Genomic DNA, 18,636 nt, shown 5'->3' on the forward strand with positions numbered 1-18,636 from the left:
CACAGCAGAAGGGTACCTGTTGAGACACCAGGCAAACATGTGGTTTCTGAAGAGGGCAGCAGCCTTTTCAGTAGTTGCTGGGGCAACAGTCTAGATGATTGACTGAACTGGCCCTGTAACATCAACCAAAATAGCCTTGCTGTTCTGGTACTGCAAACATCTGAAAGCATAGGGAAACTACAGCATAATTTTTCCTGAGGACTTGCAGCTCTGCTGTGTGGTTAAATGATGGTGTCCTTGTGGGTAAAATATTCCAGAGGTAAAATAGTCCCCTATTTGAATATCTGAATGGGGACTACTCAGGAGGTGTTATGAATGGGAGAAACAATATTGGCACCCTGCAGGTAGGAGCATGGAATGTGAGATCCCTTAATTGGACAGGTTGGTAGGAAAATTTAAAAACAGAAATGGATAGGTTGAAGTCAGATATAGTGGGAATTAGTGAAGTTCAGTGGCTCGAGGGAACAGGACTTCTGGTCATTTGAATGCAGGTTTGTAAATACAAAATTAAGTAGGGGTAATGTGGAGGTAGGTTTAATAATGAATAAGAAAATATGAATGCAGGTCATTTACTATGAACAGCATAATGCATGAATTATCATAGCCAAGATAAGCATGAAGTCCTCGCCTACCATAGTAGTATGAGTTTACTTGCCAACTAAGTTCACAGATGATGAAGTGACTGAAGTAATGAGAGATGAGGTGCAAGAAATTATTCATATAGTTAAAGAAGACATATCTTAATTGTGATGGGTACTGGAATTTGTCAGTAGAAAAAGGAAGGGAAGGAAAAAATAATAGGTGAATATGGGGTTGGGGAAAGGAATGAAATAGGAAGCCACCTTTCAGAATTTTGCACAGAGCATAATTCTCTCATCGGTTACACTTGGTTTCAAAATCATAAGAGGGTTGTGTCTGTGGAAGAGACCTGGAGACCCTGGAAGGTTTCGGATTGGTTATATAATGGACTGAGATTTAGGGACCAGATTTTAAATTTTAAGACATTTCCAGGGGCAGACGTCAACTCTCACCACAATTTATTGGTTACAAACTATAGATTAAAATCAAAGAAATTGGAAAAAGCTAGAAAGTTAAGGAGATAGGACCTGGATAAATTGTAAGAACCAGAGGTTGTTGAGAGGTTCATAGGGAGCATTATACAGCGGTTGACTAGAAGTGGGGAAATGAATACAGTAGAAAAAGAGTGAGTGATTTTGGGAGATGGAAAGACAAGACCTAGTAGCAATCCTAAAATAACATGAGATATTGAATTTAATTCATGAGAGGAGAAAATTAAAAATACACCAAATCAAATATGCCAAAGGGAATAAAACTGTTTAAAAATGAGATTGAGAGGAGGTGCAAAGTTGCTAAGCAGAAATGGCTAGAGGACAAATGTAAGGATTTAGAAACATTTTTCACTAGGGGCAAGTTAGATAACACCTATAGTAAAATTAGAGAGGCCTTTGGGAAAAAAGAGATGCAGCTGTATGAATATCAAGAACTCGGGTGGTAAACCAGTCCTAACCAAAGAACAGAGAGCTGAAAGGTGGAAGAAGTGTATAGATGGTCTATACAAGGGAGATGAACTTGAAAGCAGTATAGTGGAAGGGGAAGTAGACATAGATGAAGATGAGATGGGAGGTATGACACTGTGAGAAGAATTTGCCAAAGGTCTGAAAGATCTCAAAACAAGGTCCCAGGACTACTGATAGATGTGGGAGAGCCAGCCATGACAAAACTCTTCCTCTGGTGCACAAGATGTATGAGAGAGGTGGAATACCCTCATACTTCAAGAAGATTGCAGGAATTCCAATGCCAAAGAAAGCAGTTGCTGATCTTTTAGTTTAATAATTCATAGCTGCAAGATACTAACTTAATGAATTCCTTACAGAAGTATGGAAAAACTGGTAGAAGCAGACCTCGGCAAAGATCAGTGAGAAGAAATGTAAGAACGCTTGAGGCAATACTGACCATATGACTATCCTAGATGATAGGTTAAGGAAAGGCAAACCTACATTTATAGCATTTATGGACTTATTGACAATGTTGACTGGAATAATCTCTTTGGAATTCTAAAGGTAATAGGGATAAAATACAGGAAGGGAAACACTGTGTATAACTTGTACAGATATCAGACAGCAGTCATGAGTCGAGGAGTGTGAAATGGAGGCAGTGCTTGAAAAGAGAGTGAGACAGGGTTGTTGCCAATCCTGATGTTATTCAATATGTTCATCAAACAAGCAGTGAAAGAAATCAAAGAAAAATTTGGAGTAGAAGTTAAAGTTCAGGCAGAAGAAATAAAAACTTTGAGGTTTACTGATGACATTGTAATTCTGTTAGAGACAGCAAGCGACTTCAGAGTAGTTGAATGGAATGGACAGTGTCTTGAAAGAATGTTATAAGATGAACATCAAGAAAAGCAAAACGAGGATAATTGAATGTAGTCAAATTAAACCAGATGATGCTAAGGGAAACAAGACACTTAAAGAAGTAGATGATTTTTGCTATTTGTACAGCGAAATAACTGATGATCGTAGTACAGGTGATATAAAATGCAGACTGGCAAGGGCAGGAAAAGCATTTCTGTAGAAGAGAAATTTTTTAGCATTGAATATAGATTTAAGTGTTAGGATGTCTTATCTGAAAGTATTTATCTCAAAGCTTTCAAAATGTGGTGCTGCAGAAGAATGCTGAAGATTGGATGGGTTGATCATGTAACTAATGAGGAGGTACTGAATAGAATTGGGGAGACTAGGAATTCATGGTACAACATGACCAAAAGAAGAGATCAGTTGATAGAACACATTCTGAGACATCAGGGGATCACTAACTTAATATTGGAGGGAAGTGTGGGGGGATAAAAATTGTAGAGGGAGACCAAACGATGAATGCAGTTAGCAGATTTAGAAGGATGTAGGTTGCAGTAGTTACTTGGAGATGATGAGGCTTACACAGGATAGAGTAGCATGGAGAGCTACATCAAATCAGTCTTCGCACTGAAGACAACTACAACAAGAACCACCACCAAAGCTCTTCAGTCACAGACATCAACATTGTCTCTGGTATGATATGGAAATTCTGTGATTCTGTGAGTTCTGTGATCCACTCTTGAATGATAGTAATGTAAGTACTATACACTTTATTGCTAATTACCAGTGAACATAGATCTTCAGAGAAGCTTTCTTGTTGTGTGGAGGAAAAAGTCCAGCAGAATTCTCACTGTTTCATCATACACCATTTCTGCTGCTAAAGTGGTGAGGTTTGTTTGGAGTGCGATCTGCAACCTGAGTAACACCAGTGGCAAGGCAATCAACCAGCAAGACTTGTGATACATTAACACTGACTTGATTGTCCTGTACCAGCCTTCGACCATGCTACTGCTTGCTGAATGTTTGCTGGTGGAATGATGATGAGTGAACCCACATAAAGTAGCTAGATGGTTGAACAAAGACGACACAGTGTCAATCTTTTCTGTTGTCACATGTGCCAGGCACCCAAATATTGAAATCAATGTAGTAAACAAGGCCTGTGGAGCTCTCTCTGCAGAAATGCCCATAGTAGGTGTAGCTTCAATCCAGCAGGTAGACCTGCCAGTAGCCATGAGAATGTATGAGGCATGTTCAGTAAGTTAGTTTCCCTATTTTATAAGAAATATTAAACACTATTTATCATGCTGAAATAATTTTATTGACATTGTACAATGCTTCTGTTATTTTCCTACATAGTCACTTTGCTTATCCAAAGTAATATGACCAAATTTTTTTTCCAAACCAGTGTTGTACCAGTTCTGGTGATCTGCTGGTAATCATCTGTCACTTTTTATGTTACTTCATCTTTGGCTTTGGACTGCTTATGTCCATGATGACATTTTAGTTGGGAACACATGATAATCACTTCGGGGCAAGATCTGGTAAATATAGAGGATAAGAGAACACTTCCTAGTTGAATCTTCTGAGTCCTAACTCAGTCATTTGAGCTGCACGAGCCTGATCATTGTCATGAGTGAAGAGACAAAAATCCAGGACATTTTCTCTTGATGGCAGCTTGCACAAATTCCTCAAGACATTGTAGTACCTTTCTGATGTTTTGAGGCAGGTAGTGAATGAGTAACACATTGCAAGAGGTGAATAAGTTGCCCATAGGTAATTATTTCAGCTGCAGTAGCATAGTTTGTTTTGCAACAAACTCATGTAGGTCCTCATCTATTTCCTGTGCCATAGCTAATGTGTTAGAGCCACTCTTGCAGAGAGTGCATTGAGAAATAGTTGCCAGCCACGTTGCCAGCTCCTTGTATGTGACGGTAATCGGTATGAAAGAACTGCAGAGAAGAGAAGGAATTGTGAGGATTGTTAAAACTCCAAATAAACAGTTTTATGGTCTGTAAAGACAGTGATGTAGTACGCCTCAACTTGTAGTCGGAAATGTGTAATTGCTTTGTAGACCACTAACAGGAACAGTTGTAGAAAGTCCATTTAGTCTGTGTGTCAGTCAACTTATGGAGAAAACAAATCGAGGGCTGCCATGACCCTTTTACCTTTTGTTGCGGCATCACCTATACAGCAATATGGCTATCGTCAATGACCACAACCAGTGGCACTAAAGGTAGAGGTTCAGCAAGAAGTTCTGCCTTTCACAAGGAGGATTGGACTTCGTGAAAAGCCGACAACATTTCAGGCATCCACACAACAGAGTATTGTACCTGTGAAATGATGCTGGAAAGTGTTGCTGTGAGCAGTGCCTGGATTCCTGCTGCATATGTCAGGTGGCGCCTGTCTAAATTAAGCCTTGCCTAACAAATTGCTGATATTTTTTTTGGAAAGAGAACAGATTGAAACAGGTCTGCCTTAGACTTTAAGGACTTAACACCTTTGGGAGTCACCAAATGTCCCAAAAAAGTCCACTGCCTCTTTTGTGAAACACACACCTGCCACTGTTAACCAAAATAGTCCATAGGTGAATTTTGTGCTCATTAGCAGATGCCGCAAAAATTAACACTTTTTCGGGGTATGTGAAGCAGAAATGCAGGTCATGGAGGACCCCCTCAACAAAATGGTTCCATGTTTTCATGGCAATCTTAAGGCAGAATGGATCTGTAAATATTCAAAGAGGTGAAAAGACGTGATTACTACTGGCATTGTACATTCTCTGGTTCTGCTGGTACGCCTTTTGACAGTCAATAACACTAAATATTTGGGAGCCTGCTATTGTGGTCGTAAAATCATGTAAGTGGGGACAGGATAGTAATCTGGTGTAGTGTGCACATTTAGGCTGTGATAGTCCCCACACAGATGCTATGAACTATCTTTCTTTTGAACTAGATGTAGCAGAGGCACGTGCAGGCTGTGAGAACATCTGATAACCTCCATAGTCAGCAATTCTTCAAACTCTTTCTTTGTAGCAGCATACTTGTCAGGAGCCAACTGTTAGACCTTGAAAACAACCAGTGGCCCTGGGAATATGGTGTGTAGTGTTATATTGTACTTGAAACTGTGGTGCAGGTTGGCATCCTGCTTTGTCCACACTCTACCGAAAGTCACACCATCCCTGAGGTGATGGAGGTGCACTTGAACCATAACAAGTGTAGCAGCACTGTCTCAAATGTGGGTGCATAGGACCTCCTTGTCGGTGAGGAGGATGTGTAACTTCTGTTCTTGCACTGTCATAGCTTTTGAAATTAGACCACTAATGTTGGACAGCAAGGTAAAAATTTCCTTTAACATTGACGTTTTTGTGCCTGCTGCTGAATACGCTGAAGTCCTCTTGTGTGGGGATGCAGTTTTTGCTGACACAGAAACATATTGTAGAGTTATACGGCCATGTGCTATTCCATTGTTCACATGAAGTGTAGCTTGGCATATGGATACTGTATTGTTGTAACAGTGGATAAAATCCAAGTATGGGCTCAGTGATAACAGTGATCAGGAAAGTCCATGGGAAAATTATCTAAGACTCCTAAATTCAAAGCTGCATCTTGCTGACTGAACTGAAGTATTCTAGAGTTGTTCACTGCTGTGAGCCATGATTTTTAGAGATGAATGTGAGCATGTGCCAGTAAAATAAACCAGCTCAAGTGCCTATTAGCTGTATTTGATACACGCACAGTGTCAGCTGAGGGAGTATTATCATATAGCTGAGTATGTGCAGTAGGCATTCCTCTCGAGTGGGTGCAGACTAGATTGTAGTAGTGACTTAACGGGTGGACACTGTGCCATGGAGTGATCAGCTGTGCCTAATTTTGATTGCTGTCCCTATTTGGCTAATTGCACGGTGGGGCGTATTTGCGTGACAGCTTTCAGAAGCATGAACAATACCAACACAGTTTTCCATGCTGGCTGACACTACCTTGTGCAGTGAGTCATGTGGTAGTCTGAGTGCTGCTGGGAGTGTTTGAAGCTCGTCAGAGTTGCTACAGGGAAACATCAAACTGTTTCATAGCACACTCACTTGTTCTGTAAGCAGAAACTGCTGCTCCATAATGGCGGCCAGCATAACTGTGCCCATGATGTTGTTTTGTCCAGTTTGTTGCTTCCGTCATTGAGTGATAGAACATGATAAACTTGATCTGCAGTCAGTAATTGCAGGTAGAAAGGTGAAGTATTACTGAAAATCACTTGCTTTTTACCACAGAAGGTAACTGGTTCGTCCGAATCTGCTTAGTGTGGTCTCAGAAAACTTGGTCGCGGAAACCAGTGATTGCAGGTGAAGCCAGAAAATGGAAGGGGCCTAGTCACCAATAATTACACCTACCAGAACTTTTCAGTGCTGACATCCATAGGGTTGGGCACTCAGCAAAGCACTCTGCGTGTATGTTTTATGCACCCTCCCTTTCCCTCCCAGAGGCATGGTGTGCACATCTTTCGATAACAACAATGTTTGTGAGTCCATTGCTCCCACAGCAATGACAAACTGTGTTTTATAACCTGAAATGCTCATAGGCCTCAAAGGAAAGTTAAACGAGCTAGAACCAAAGATCAGGCTGTTGTGTCATGTCTGGTGGTGTGACAAATTTACTACGCATGCAAGAGTGATTTCAGATTGGTGGTGAACTGTTTGTGTGCTGCACAAAATGCGAAGTGCACAACACTTGCCGGAAGTTACCACTGGTAGTGTAGTAGTTTGCTACTTCTTCTGAAACGTCTGATAAGTGTCTGGGAGGTGTGGTGTCCACTAGTAGGTGAATAGATCTTGTTCTTGATTTGCTTATCTGTCATTATGTCAGATCACCAGTTGTGGGTACTGTGCTCCATAATTGAACAAACATGTTGCAAGCACAATACATTTTATTACTAGTATAGCTACAAAAATCGAGGAACAAAAAACTCAGAAAAATCAGAGAGATAACCCAGTCAGTCATTAAACATAACCAAAGATGGTGCTAGATCATCAGTCACTTTGGCACAAAGGTGGTCCACACTATTCGTTACATGTTGGACTGCTTGCATTGCCACAACTTCATGGTCTCTTCATGACAAAATTAAGGTATCTGATGGCCTGCTGGAATATCTTATGACAACATTGTGGAAGTAGTAGTTGAACACTCAAGACTGACAAATTTGATGCAGCTATAATTCCATTTATTCAAATAAATAAATGTTTAGCGTTAGTATTAATTTAAAAATTACAAACTGTTTTGACTCCTACTGCACTGTAAACAATGTTAAACAGGGCTGAACTTGGAATAATTTCTGGCAAGTGACGTGATTACTCAAAAAAGAAAAAAACATTGTTTGGCTCCGTGAAAAGTAGTAAAGTCAAACTTTTTCTCTCATACAATGAAAATTAATCAAAGGAAATTTGGAATTTCAGTGTGGAAAAACCTGGAAATCTTGGGAAATCTTCTGGTGGAGCACAGACGTCACCCCACGATTGTCTTGCAGAAAGATTTGTACTCTTTTCGCACTTATTGTCTGCGTAGTACTTGAAGTTCAGAAAATGCTGCTCCTATTTATCAAAATTCCATAAATTTTCCTCTAAATTGTAAAGGGGTTTCATACTACTGATTTGGATTTTATCAAGAAAACAAATGAAATATTATATTTTATTGTATAAATCTTTGAAAAAATAGTGTTTTTGATCAATGTATAATTTTATATGTTTGTACGGTCTTAATGCCAAGTGTTATGGAACTAATGGAACAGCAGTGAATAGATAGATCCTCATGCAACCAGCCATTTGTAAATGAGGAAGCTTGTTTTCAGTGGGTGACTAGTAGCATTAGTTTTGTAGCAGGGTAGTCTGATGTTGCATTTGGATGTAGGAATATTCCTGTAGTAACCAGTTTGTTTCATTAATAGGAGAGAGACTTATGATTACCAAGAGATGTATATATGTGAACATTATTTGCCATAGGCAGTTTTAAAGAGTAATTAATGGGTCGTGTGTTACAGCATCATCCACATCAGAAACAACTACATCATCTGTGGAACATGAACGTTACATATCAGTTCTGGTGTCTGCTACCCCAATATCTGCCTTGCGTCAAGGTTCGGCATGGGGCATGTCGGACAGCAGCCTGAGTATTGATTCTCTGCTTCTGGCTGCAGAAGATCACCATGGTGTAGGAGGAACACTTACACCAGAAGTGGCACGCCGTGGTGGACCATTCAACAAAGCTGTTGGTACTCTTAGGTAATATGCTGTAACAATTCAGAAAATACCATCCTGTCATTAACATGTAAAGAAAGATGTTAGTTAATAACCCTCTCTCCATTTGTTCACACAGCGTCTTCCCCCGCTCAAGTGGTGGGAAAGGTCCAAAGAGTTTTGGACGCTGGGGTTCATTGAAAGATAGGAGGCACAGTTCCCAAGGTTCCCTGACAACGCTATCTGTTGCTCACCATCGTAGCAACCAAAGGCATTCTGCAGATTCTGATTCTGGAACGGAGTGTGTGCACACTTTCCAGCGTGCAGTGTTGTATATATTGGGTGAAAAGGCGCAAATGAAGGTGAGTGGAATTTTGTTTATTCAAAATACAGTTCTATGAGTTCAGTAGTGCAGTTAGGTGAAGAATTTCACTTTTTTCAGTTTTGCTGATACATGAGCGGCACCCTTCGTTGCTCCAACAATCTTTGATAATTGTTGCTGGAAGTAGAGCAAGTTTTCAACTACTAAACGATTTTAGTTAGTTTCCTATTCTATGATTAGTTATGTCACATCTGCCACTTGGGGAAGACTGAATTCAGTATTTCACCCTTCACACTGTTATCTTCCGTTTTGCTGTCACTATTAGTCACTGAGTGAATGGATACATGATTTCGAAATGCTTACTGATTTTACACAGGACAAAACAACTCGACAAAATTTTAGTTTCAAAACATTGAACACCTCTCTTATTACTTCCCTTATGCTTATTTTTCAGTGTTTAAATGATTTAAGTACGTTGCATTTCTTGATCTTGTCTTCTCTGAAAACAGCATATTCCTATCTATTTTCATTGTTCTAAAAAATTGACATATTGTTTGGTCTGTAATGCATGACTTATTGCCAAGCATCATCTATTGCCAACCATTATCTCTTTGATCAATATGAATTTCCTCCCACTTTAGGTTTCTCTTTTCTTAACCATAAAGGCCAAAACTGGAAAAAAAATTGGGCTGCATTAAGCATCATTCTTCTAAAGATTTTTGCTAGTGTTGGTTAAGACACTAGATATTTTTCTTTACCAAATGGAGTCATTTTTTCAACTACAAAGAGACCCTGTTTCTGTTTTTCTGGTAATTACTAATGATCATACTATACTGCCTCTCAGAAATACCTCTGTGACTTCCACAGCTGCTAAAACATTTTCACGTTCTGCCTAGCAAGTTTCGCAATAGGAAGCAAAGGTGTTGTATTGCTTGTTCTTCATTTTATGGTTTGAAATAATAATTACTCACTCTGCATCAACCATGATCTGGTGTGTCCAAAAACACTTCAATTGTACTTGATTTTTCTGTTGGACATCAGTGAGCTTTCATGGCACTCATGTTGTTCACAGTTTCAGCTTATCGAGTTGCTGAGGATCTTAAATGCGCATGCTGTCTCATTGATCTCTAGTCCAACTTAGTCATGAACTTTGTTGACCATCCCTGTAATTGTGACCTTAGGGTAGCTCACCAACTGCACAGCATCATTTGTGTTTGTGGTACAAAACAGTCATTTGTGGATCATATTCACTAGTGCAGTAGAATGCACATAATACTTCCAACATTCACTAAATTCCTCGACAGTATCACCACTCAAGATAAAGCACTTCACACACAATTGGAGATCACGCCTCTATATCTTTTGGGGAAAAAGTAACAATTACACTGTCTCTTACCAAAGTTGCAACAAACATATTAAACTATATTTCCACAAGTATATGCAGAAAATATTCCCAGCAGTAGAGATAAAATGACACACACACACACACACACACACACACACACACACACACACACACACACACACACACACACACACACATTAAACACAGTTTGTGTCTAAGAAAATGATGGTGCATTTGCTTGTTTGTGTGAATGAATAATTTGTCTTTCTCTTTCTTTTCTGACAAAGGCTGTGGTCGAAAACTTATGTGTAAGTTGTCTTTTAATTGTGCCTGTCTGCAACTTAACATGCCATAATTACAGTAAGTGGGAATCTATCTTTTCATACATTGTTGATATGTCGGCATGGAATATCCATTGTTTGATTTTGACTTGATAAATACTGCTTATCGTATAAGGTTGTTTCAGCACAACAAATGTAAAAAGTTTGTGTTAGTAGCAATACCTATCTTTTAACAGAGTTACAGATCAATGTTGTTTGAGATTTTTATCACTATTTTGCAAATTAGATGGAGTGAAAATACCAAGAATTTTTTCAAAATATTTCTCTGAATGTTCATATGTAATTCTCCTTCTTTCCCTGAGGAGTCTTATCAGTTAATTAAAGGGATGTCATAACTGCAGTAGATCCTTTTCCGATGCTTAATTTCGCTAATTTCTTCCTCCTAAGTCCCTGTTAAAGATCTCTCTACAATTAGTGACATGTACTTGTATACTACTTCTTATACTTCTTATCATACTTGTTTATATTGCTGCATGTACATATGTTAAATGGATCATAATAGACATGCAGTGCTCAGTTTGGCCATGGCAGCTTCAGTGGCAGAATTATCATGGTCACACACTTCATTTCTTCTTCCCTTTTATTCTTTCGCCTTTTTGGTGTCAGAAAATGTGAGTCAACTTCAGATAACTGGTGTAGCTGCTGAGAAAGAAGAGGGATGTAAGGAATATAATTTGTGTCTTTCTTTAATGTCTTTTGTCATTATGAATTGAATATCTCAGTTACCATGTTACTTTATTTCATTATTTTGCAGGGTACAAAAGCAGAATCTGCTCCAAAAACAGACTTCATACCTGTTGAATATTTTGATGTTAGACATACAAAAACTGCATTCAAGAAGCTGATGAGAGCATGCATTCCAAGCTCGCCAAGTGCTGAACCAGAACAGACTTTCTACAAGTAAGTTTGAAAGTTTGTAGGCATATCTTCTGTTACTGTACATTGTGGTTATCAAAAAAGTGCTTTCTTGTGTTTAACTCAGGTCTAATTTTGGAATTTATTTTTGTCACTCTTAAGACACAGATGTCTCTTCTGTACTAGCAATCAGATCATTCAGCTACTCCTTACTTGGTTTTATAAATTTCTGGCCACTATGCAGGTATTCAGATGTTTGAAACCACCATGACGATCTTAACTGATTTGCTATGGAAAGTGAATAGTACTGTGGAATAGGGTTTTATGGTGGTTGTTTGTAGGTGGGAGTTGCTGTACAGTTTCCATGCATCAGTGAAAATATTTCTAGGTACAGGGTGACAATTATCGAATTATATGAAATAAAATTGTCATAACTTCTTAATGTTTGTGTTAGTACATTCAAACTGCATAGTTGGCCATGGGGCATGATGGAAATCATTGGTATGTGGAAGCACATGCACCTTGTTGTTATCGGCCATTTGTAAATGAAAATGTTACAGTACAGTGTGCCTGAGTATATAGCACTTATGAAGGCCTACTCTGTGAGCATTAGCCCAACTGCAGCTCAGAGGAAGTTTGTGACCAAGTTCAAGCTGAAGACAACCAGTCCAAGTGTGCTAACAATCAAGAATTTGATTTGTAGGTGTGAGAGGATGGAATGTGTTCGTGATGAAAGTTTTGTCAATGTAAGTCATCCAAAAAGGGTGAAAATGCCTGAAACATTGAGAAGGCGCACTGTGTTTCAGACTGGCCACAGGAAATTGACCAGATGAGCTGTACAGCAGGTGGGGGTCAACCGGGAGTCACTGCAACAAATTGTGGTTTGAAGTCCTGCATCTCTTCCCACACACAATTCAAACCCATCAGTCATTAAGCCCCAGGGCTGTGGAACAGGAGTTGTTTTTCGCCACCACTATTGTCCATAGAATTAACAGGCAGGACTTTGATGTGAATATGGTTTGTTTTAGTGATGAAGCCCACTTTCATTCAAATGAGTTCTGCAAAATTGGTGCATTTGGAGGACTGTAAATCCAGATTTCATGATAAATAAGTCTCTTCACCCTCAACTGGTGACTGGTGTGTGCAATGTCCAGTGGCAAAATTATTGGTTCGATATTCCTTGATGGCACAGTGACTACTGAACAGTATGTGAAGGTTTTGGAAGATGATTTCTTCCCCATTATCCAAAGTGACCCTGATTTCAATATGATGTGGTTGATGCAAGGAAAGCTCGACCCCACCGAAGCAGATGGTTGAGGACCCTCCTCCTATTGTTTCCCCCCACACCTGTTTTGGGAGTGTTCATACCCAATTGCTACATGGAGAAGCAACATTCCCCTGCAGCATTCCTCAACAGGAAGGGGTCACTTGGGACACTGCCCACCCAGGATTCTGCTGATCTTCAACAGCATACCAGGCAGTGGCTGAAGGAGTCATAGGTTTCTGGTTGTAGGGCTTCACGTTCCTCCTGTGGCTCTGAAAGAAGGGCTGGCAAACCCTTGTGAACACCAAAATCATCCAAGGAGAAGAAGGAACAAGAAAGGAAATGACCAGTGGTGGTACAGGGTACCTTCTGCCATGTGCGGTAAGGTGGGTTTTTAGAGTATCACTGTAGATGTAACTGACCTCAAAGATGGTGGAGGTTCCGATGTTCACTACATGTCACCTAGAGTCCTATAATGCTCCATTCTGCTCCTAGCCCTTTGCCCTGACACAGCTCCAGATCCAGACTGCATCCACAGCAGAGTGCTCAAACACCTATCAGCAGATTGCCAATGTCATCTCCTTGTCATTTTCAATTATATCTTGAGTGAGGGCGAGTTCCCACCTTGATGATAAGAAAGCATGATTATCCCAATACTGAATCCAGGTAAACATCCGTTTGAGGTGGATAGCTATCACCCAAGTAGTCTCAGTAATTTTACATGCGAGTTGCTCATATATATGGTCAGCTGAGAGCTGTGTTGCTACCCTGGTCTTGGGGGCCTTTTGGCTGTGTCCCAGGGCAGTTTTTGCCAAGACCATTCTACTGATGATAGTTAGGTCTACCTGGAGTCTGCAATCTGGTCAGCTTTCGCCCGGTGCCACCACACTAGAACAGTCTTCTTAGAGCCACAGAACTTGTATGACACCACATTGTGTAATCGCATCCTTAACCTCCGTAAGTGGGGCCTCCGGAGCCCAAACTGGTTTTTGTCCAGAACTTCTTGTCACACTGGAAGCTCTGGTCTTACGTTAAATCAGTAAGTGCCTCGAAACAGCATATCCAGACACTCCTTGATGATGATGGCATTGAAACAGAGGATGACATGCGTAAAGCTGAAATACTAAACACCTTTTTCCAAAGCTGTTTCACAGAGGAAGACTGCTCTGCAGTTCCTTCTATAAATCCTCGCACAAACGAAAAAATGGCTGACATCGAAATAAGTGTCCAAGGATTAGAAAAGCAACTGGAATCACTCAACAGAGGAAAGTCCACTTGACCTGATGGGATACCAATTCGATTCTGCACAGAGTACGCGAAAGAACTTGCCCCCCTTCTAACAGCCGTGTACCGCAAGTCTCTAGAGGAACGGAAGGTTCCAAATGATTGGAAAAGAGCACTGGTAGTCCCAATCTTCAAGAAGGGTCGTCGAGCAGATGCGCAAAACTATAGACCTATATCTCTGACGTTGATCTGTTGTAGAACTTTAGAACATGTTTTTTGATTGAGTGACATGTCGGTTTTGGAAACCCAGAATCTACTCTGTAGGAATCAACATGGATTCCAGAAACAGCGATCGTGTGAGACCCAACTCGCTTTATTTGTTCATGAGACCCAGAAAATATTAGTTACAGGCTCCCAGGTAGATCCGGGAAAAACCTGGGAATTTTTTCGTCGGGGAGAAAACCGGGAAAAACCCGGGAATATTTAGAATTCCGGAAATTTTTCATTGTTTTAGTTAACAGTTAAATTTTTGTGATTTTGACTGGTAAGAAGCAATACGCTAACGAAGGACATTACTGTATCCCGCTTCTGTAGCATAATGCTGCTGCAACAAAAAATGAACGAGAGAAAAAAAAACTTAGGTCGCAAAGGAAATGCGCCATATACAACAAAACACAGTGCTCATACTGGTGTCTGCCAACCAAACTGTGTCAAAGGCTTTAGGAAGAATATGCAGTGCTTCCTAACAACAAATTTCCTCCGATGAGCGTGACGTGACAGTTGTTTACATTAGATTCATTTGAGCAGTTGCAGGTGGGCTCATGTGCATGCGCAGTTGAGTCGCGTGTGAGTAGTACCTTCTCCCGCTTCTGGCTACAGATGTGTGGCTGGGCGCCACTATCTAAATTTCTCCGGTTCAGAAATATATTGTAGATCTGGGGCTGCTGCACAGAGCAGTCTGAGTTGTAGTGGGGCGGTGGATAGTCTCCACGTGACCTGTGTTTACGTTTAGTGATTTTGCTGTTTCCTCTTCATTTATTGCTCTCACATTAAATGAAAACAAAACGGATTTCTGTGGGCGGGAGCTAGCAAATGAATTAAAATACGTTCGCAAACTACAGAAGGCGAAAATATGTTGTTAGTTTGAGGTTTTATTTCTACCTTTCTGATAGTAAAGCGTCAATCGCCTTGCAGAACTTTAAGCCGAATTATGCATTTTAGTATGGTTCACGAAATTCCTATGCTCTTGAAGTATCCTTTGATGTCTTGTTTCTTTTACGACATAATGCAAGATCTTTTAATGTTTTGCACGTACGAATATCCGGGCTTCCTGCGTCATCGTAGCTGCGCAGGCGCAGTGACGCGTTATCTGGCGCTCTCTGTCAACTGCTGAAACGAACCAGTTTCTAACAGGGCACGGGAAAATATTGCGAATGGTGACTTGAAAAGTATTACCTTCAAAGTAAATTTCCTTTTACGCAAGATGAACTATGTGCGAGAATGTATGATGAATTTCTTAAATCACAGAGCGTTTGACTCTCATTTAAAAATCAGCTGTTTGAGGACAACCATCTAGAAGAATTTCGAACCCAGAAGATCAGACATTTACGTCGTTATTAAAAATTTTACTGGCACTTTTGTGTGATGTATCTTAAAGTGTAACACACGCAAAAAGATCAGCATTATATGTGGACGTGTAGCTTCTCTTGCAGCTTATTAATCTTAAAGACCAATATTATTTATGAAAGGTTTGTTTTTGTTGTAGCAATACTATGTGTATTAATTTAAACCATAAACTTTTCTTTTTTGTGTGTTCGTGCTACTTAAGAGTGATCTTGGTATTGGTTGACTACATCATGTGTCCTGTGATCAGCTGGTGAGATCACGTGACATGAGCCATGACTGGCTTACAAAAGTGCATCGCAATCTCGATTTCATTGCTTTGGAAAGTAACATGTACTGTTTGGTGGAATTCGAATTTATACCTCCGTAACACAAAACAATGTAGCTTACATGTTTGCTGCACATCAAAGATCTTTCCAAAACGTGTTTTTAGTCCTCCTGAGTTTCGTTTTCTAAAGTGCCGGCAAATTCTATGCCTGTGTAGAAAACCATAAACATTATATATATATATATATATATATATATATATATATATATATATATATATATAGAAACTTCCACATGGGAAAAATACATTAAAAACAAAGATTCCAAGACTTACCAAGCGGGAAAGCGCCGGCAGACAGGCACATGAACAAAACACACACACAGAATTATGAGCTTTCGCAACTGGCAGTTGCTTCGTCAGGAAGGAAGGAAGGAGAGGGAAAAATGAAAGGATGTGGGTTTTAAGGGAGAGGGTAAGGAGTCATTCCAATCCCGGGAGCGGAAAGACTTCCCTTAGGGGAAAAAAAGGACAGGTGTACACACACACACACACACACACACACACACACACACACATCCATCCGCACATACACAGACACAAGCAGACATATTTAAAGGCAAAGAGTAAGGGCAGAGATGTCAGTCGAGGCGGAAGTACAGAGGCAAAGAAGTTGTTGAACCTTGGGCCCCCTACAAAACCTTTCACCTGACTCCATCAAACTCCTCACCCCACCGACACCTCGCACTCCTACCTTCTACCTACTTCCTAAAATTCACAAACCCAAACATCCTGGCTGCCCCATTGTAGCTGGTTACCAAGCCCCCACAGAACGTATCTCTGCCTACGTAGATCAACACCTTCAACCCATTACATGCAGTCTCCCATCCTTCATCAAAGACACCAACCACTTTCTCGAACGCCTGGAATCAGTACCCAGTCTGTTACCCTCGAAACCATCCTTGTAACCATTGATGCCACTTCCCTATACACGAATATCCCGCACGTCCAGGGCCTCGCTGCAATGGAGCACTTCCTTTCACGCCGATCACCTGCCACCCTACCTAAAACCTCTTTCCTCATCACCTTAGCCAGCTTCATCCTGACCCACAACTTCTTCACTTTTGAAGGTCAGACATACCAACAATTAAAGGGAACAGCCATGGGTACCAGGATGGCCCCCTCGTATGCCAACCAAGCCTACCAACCCAAAGTTTGGTACAGATTTATTGATGACATCTTCATGATCTGGACTCACAGTGAAGAACAACTCCAGAATTTCCTCTCCAACCTCAACTCCTTTGGTTCCATCAGATTCACCTGGTCCTACTCCAAATCCCATGCCACTTTCCTAGACGTTGACCTCCATCTGTCCAATGGCCAGCTGCACACATCCGTCCACATTAAACCCACCAACAAGCAACAGTACCTCCATTATGACAGCTGCCACCCATTCCATATCAAACGGTCCCTTCCCTACAGCCTAGGCCTTCGTGGCAAACGAATCTGCTCCAGTCCTGAATCCCTCGACCATTACACCAACAACCTGAAAACAGCTTTCGCATCCCGCAACTACCCTCCCAACCTGGTACAGAAGCAGATAACCAGAGCCACTTCCTCATCCCCTCAAACCCAGAACCTCTCACAGAAGAACCCCAAAAGTGCCCCACTTTTGACAGAATACTTCCCGGGACTGGATCAGACCTTGAATGTGGCTCTCCAGCAGTGATACAACTTGCTAATATCCTGCCCCGAAATGAGATCCATCCTTCATGAAATCCTCCCCACTCCACCAAGAGTGTCTTTCCGCCGTCCACCTAACCTTCGTAACCTCTTGGTTCATCCCTATGAAATCCCCAAACCACCTTCCCTACCCTATGGCTCCTACCCTTGCAACCGCCCCCGGTGTAAAACCTGTCCTATGCACCCTCCCACCACCACCTACTCCAGTCCTGTAACCCGGAAGGTGTACACGATCAAAGGGAGAGCCACATGTGAAAGCACCCACGTGATTTACCAACTGACCTTCCTGCACTGTGACGCTTTCTATGTGGGAATGACCAGCAACAAACTGTCCATTCGCATGAATGGACACAGGCAGACAGTGTTTGTTGGTAATGAGGATCACCCTGTGACTAAACATGCCTTGGTGCACGGCCAGCACATCTTGGCACAGTGTTACACTGTCCGAGTTATCTGGATACTTCCCACCAACACCAACCTATCCGAACTCTGGAGATGGGAACTCGCCCTTCAGTATATCCTCTCTTCTCGATATCCGCCAGGCCTCAACCTCCGCTAATTTCAAGTTGCCGCCGCTCATACCTCACCTGTCTTTCAACAACTTCTTTGCCTCTGTACTTCCGCCTCGACTGACATCTCTGCCCTTACTCTTTGCCTTTAAATATGTCTGCTTGTGTCTGTGTATGTGCGGATGGATGTGTGTGTGTGTGTGTGTGTGTGTGTGTGTGTGTGTGCGTGTGCGTGTGCGCGAGTGTACACCTGTCCTTTTTTTCCCCTAAGGGAAGTCTTTCCGCTCCCGGGATTGGAATGACTCTTTACCCTCTCCCTTAAAACCCACATCCTTTCATTTTTCCCTCTCCTTCCCTCTTTCCTGACGAAGCAACTGCCAGTTGCGAAAGCTCGTAATTCTGTGTGTGTGTTTTGTTCATGTGCCTGTCTGCCGGCGCTTTCCCGCTTGGTAAGTCTTGGAATCTTTGTTTTTAAACATTCTAAGAATTGAGAAGTTTTAGAGTGTCGAGGATAAGTATACTGTCATTAAAATGGAAAATGTGTATTTTCACTCAAGAG

General features: G+C 41.2%; 1 protein-coding gene across 4 annotated transcripts in view; it reads left to right on the forward strand.

Moving 5' to 3' along the window:
• Positions 1 to 18,636, forward strand: part of LOC126281453 (myotubularin-related protein 13) — a 202,979-nt gene that overhangs the window by 128,930 nt on the left and 55,413 nt on the right. For all 4 annotated transcript variants that reach the window (XM_049980436.1, XM_049980437.1, XM_049980434.1 and 1 more), the window contains 3 exons: positions 8,391 to 8,631; positions 8,726 to 8,948; positions 11,349 to 11,494. In XM_049980436.1, coding sequence (XP_049836393.1) covers positions 8,391 to 8,631; positions 8,726 to 8,948; positions 11,349 to 11,494 — 610 coding nt within the window. The remainder of the gene's footprint in view (positions 1 to 8,390; positions 8,632 to 8,725; positions 8,949 to 11,348; positions 11,495 to 18,636) is intronic.

The sequence above is a fragment of the Schistocerca gregaria genome, chromosome 7 (assembly GCF_023897955.1).
Source record: "Schistocerca gregaria isolate iqSchGreg1 chromosome 7, iqSchGreg1.2, whole genome shotgun sequence".
Classification (NCBI taxonomy): domain Eukaryota; kingdom Metazoa; phylum Arthropoda; class Insecta; order Orthoptera; family Acrididae; genus Schistocerca; species Schistocerca gregaria.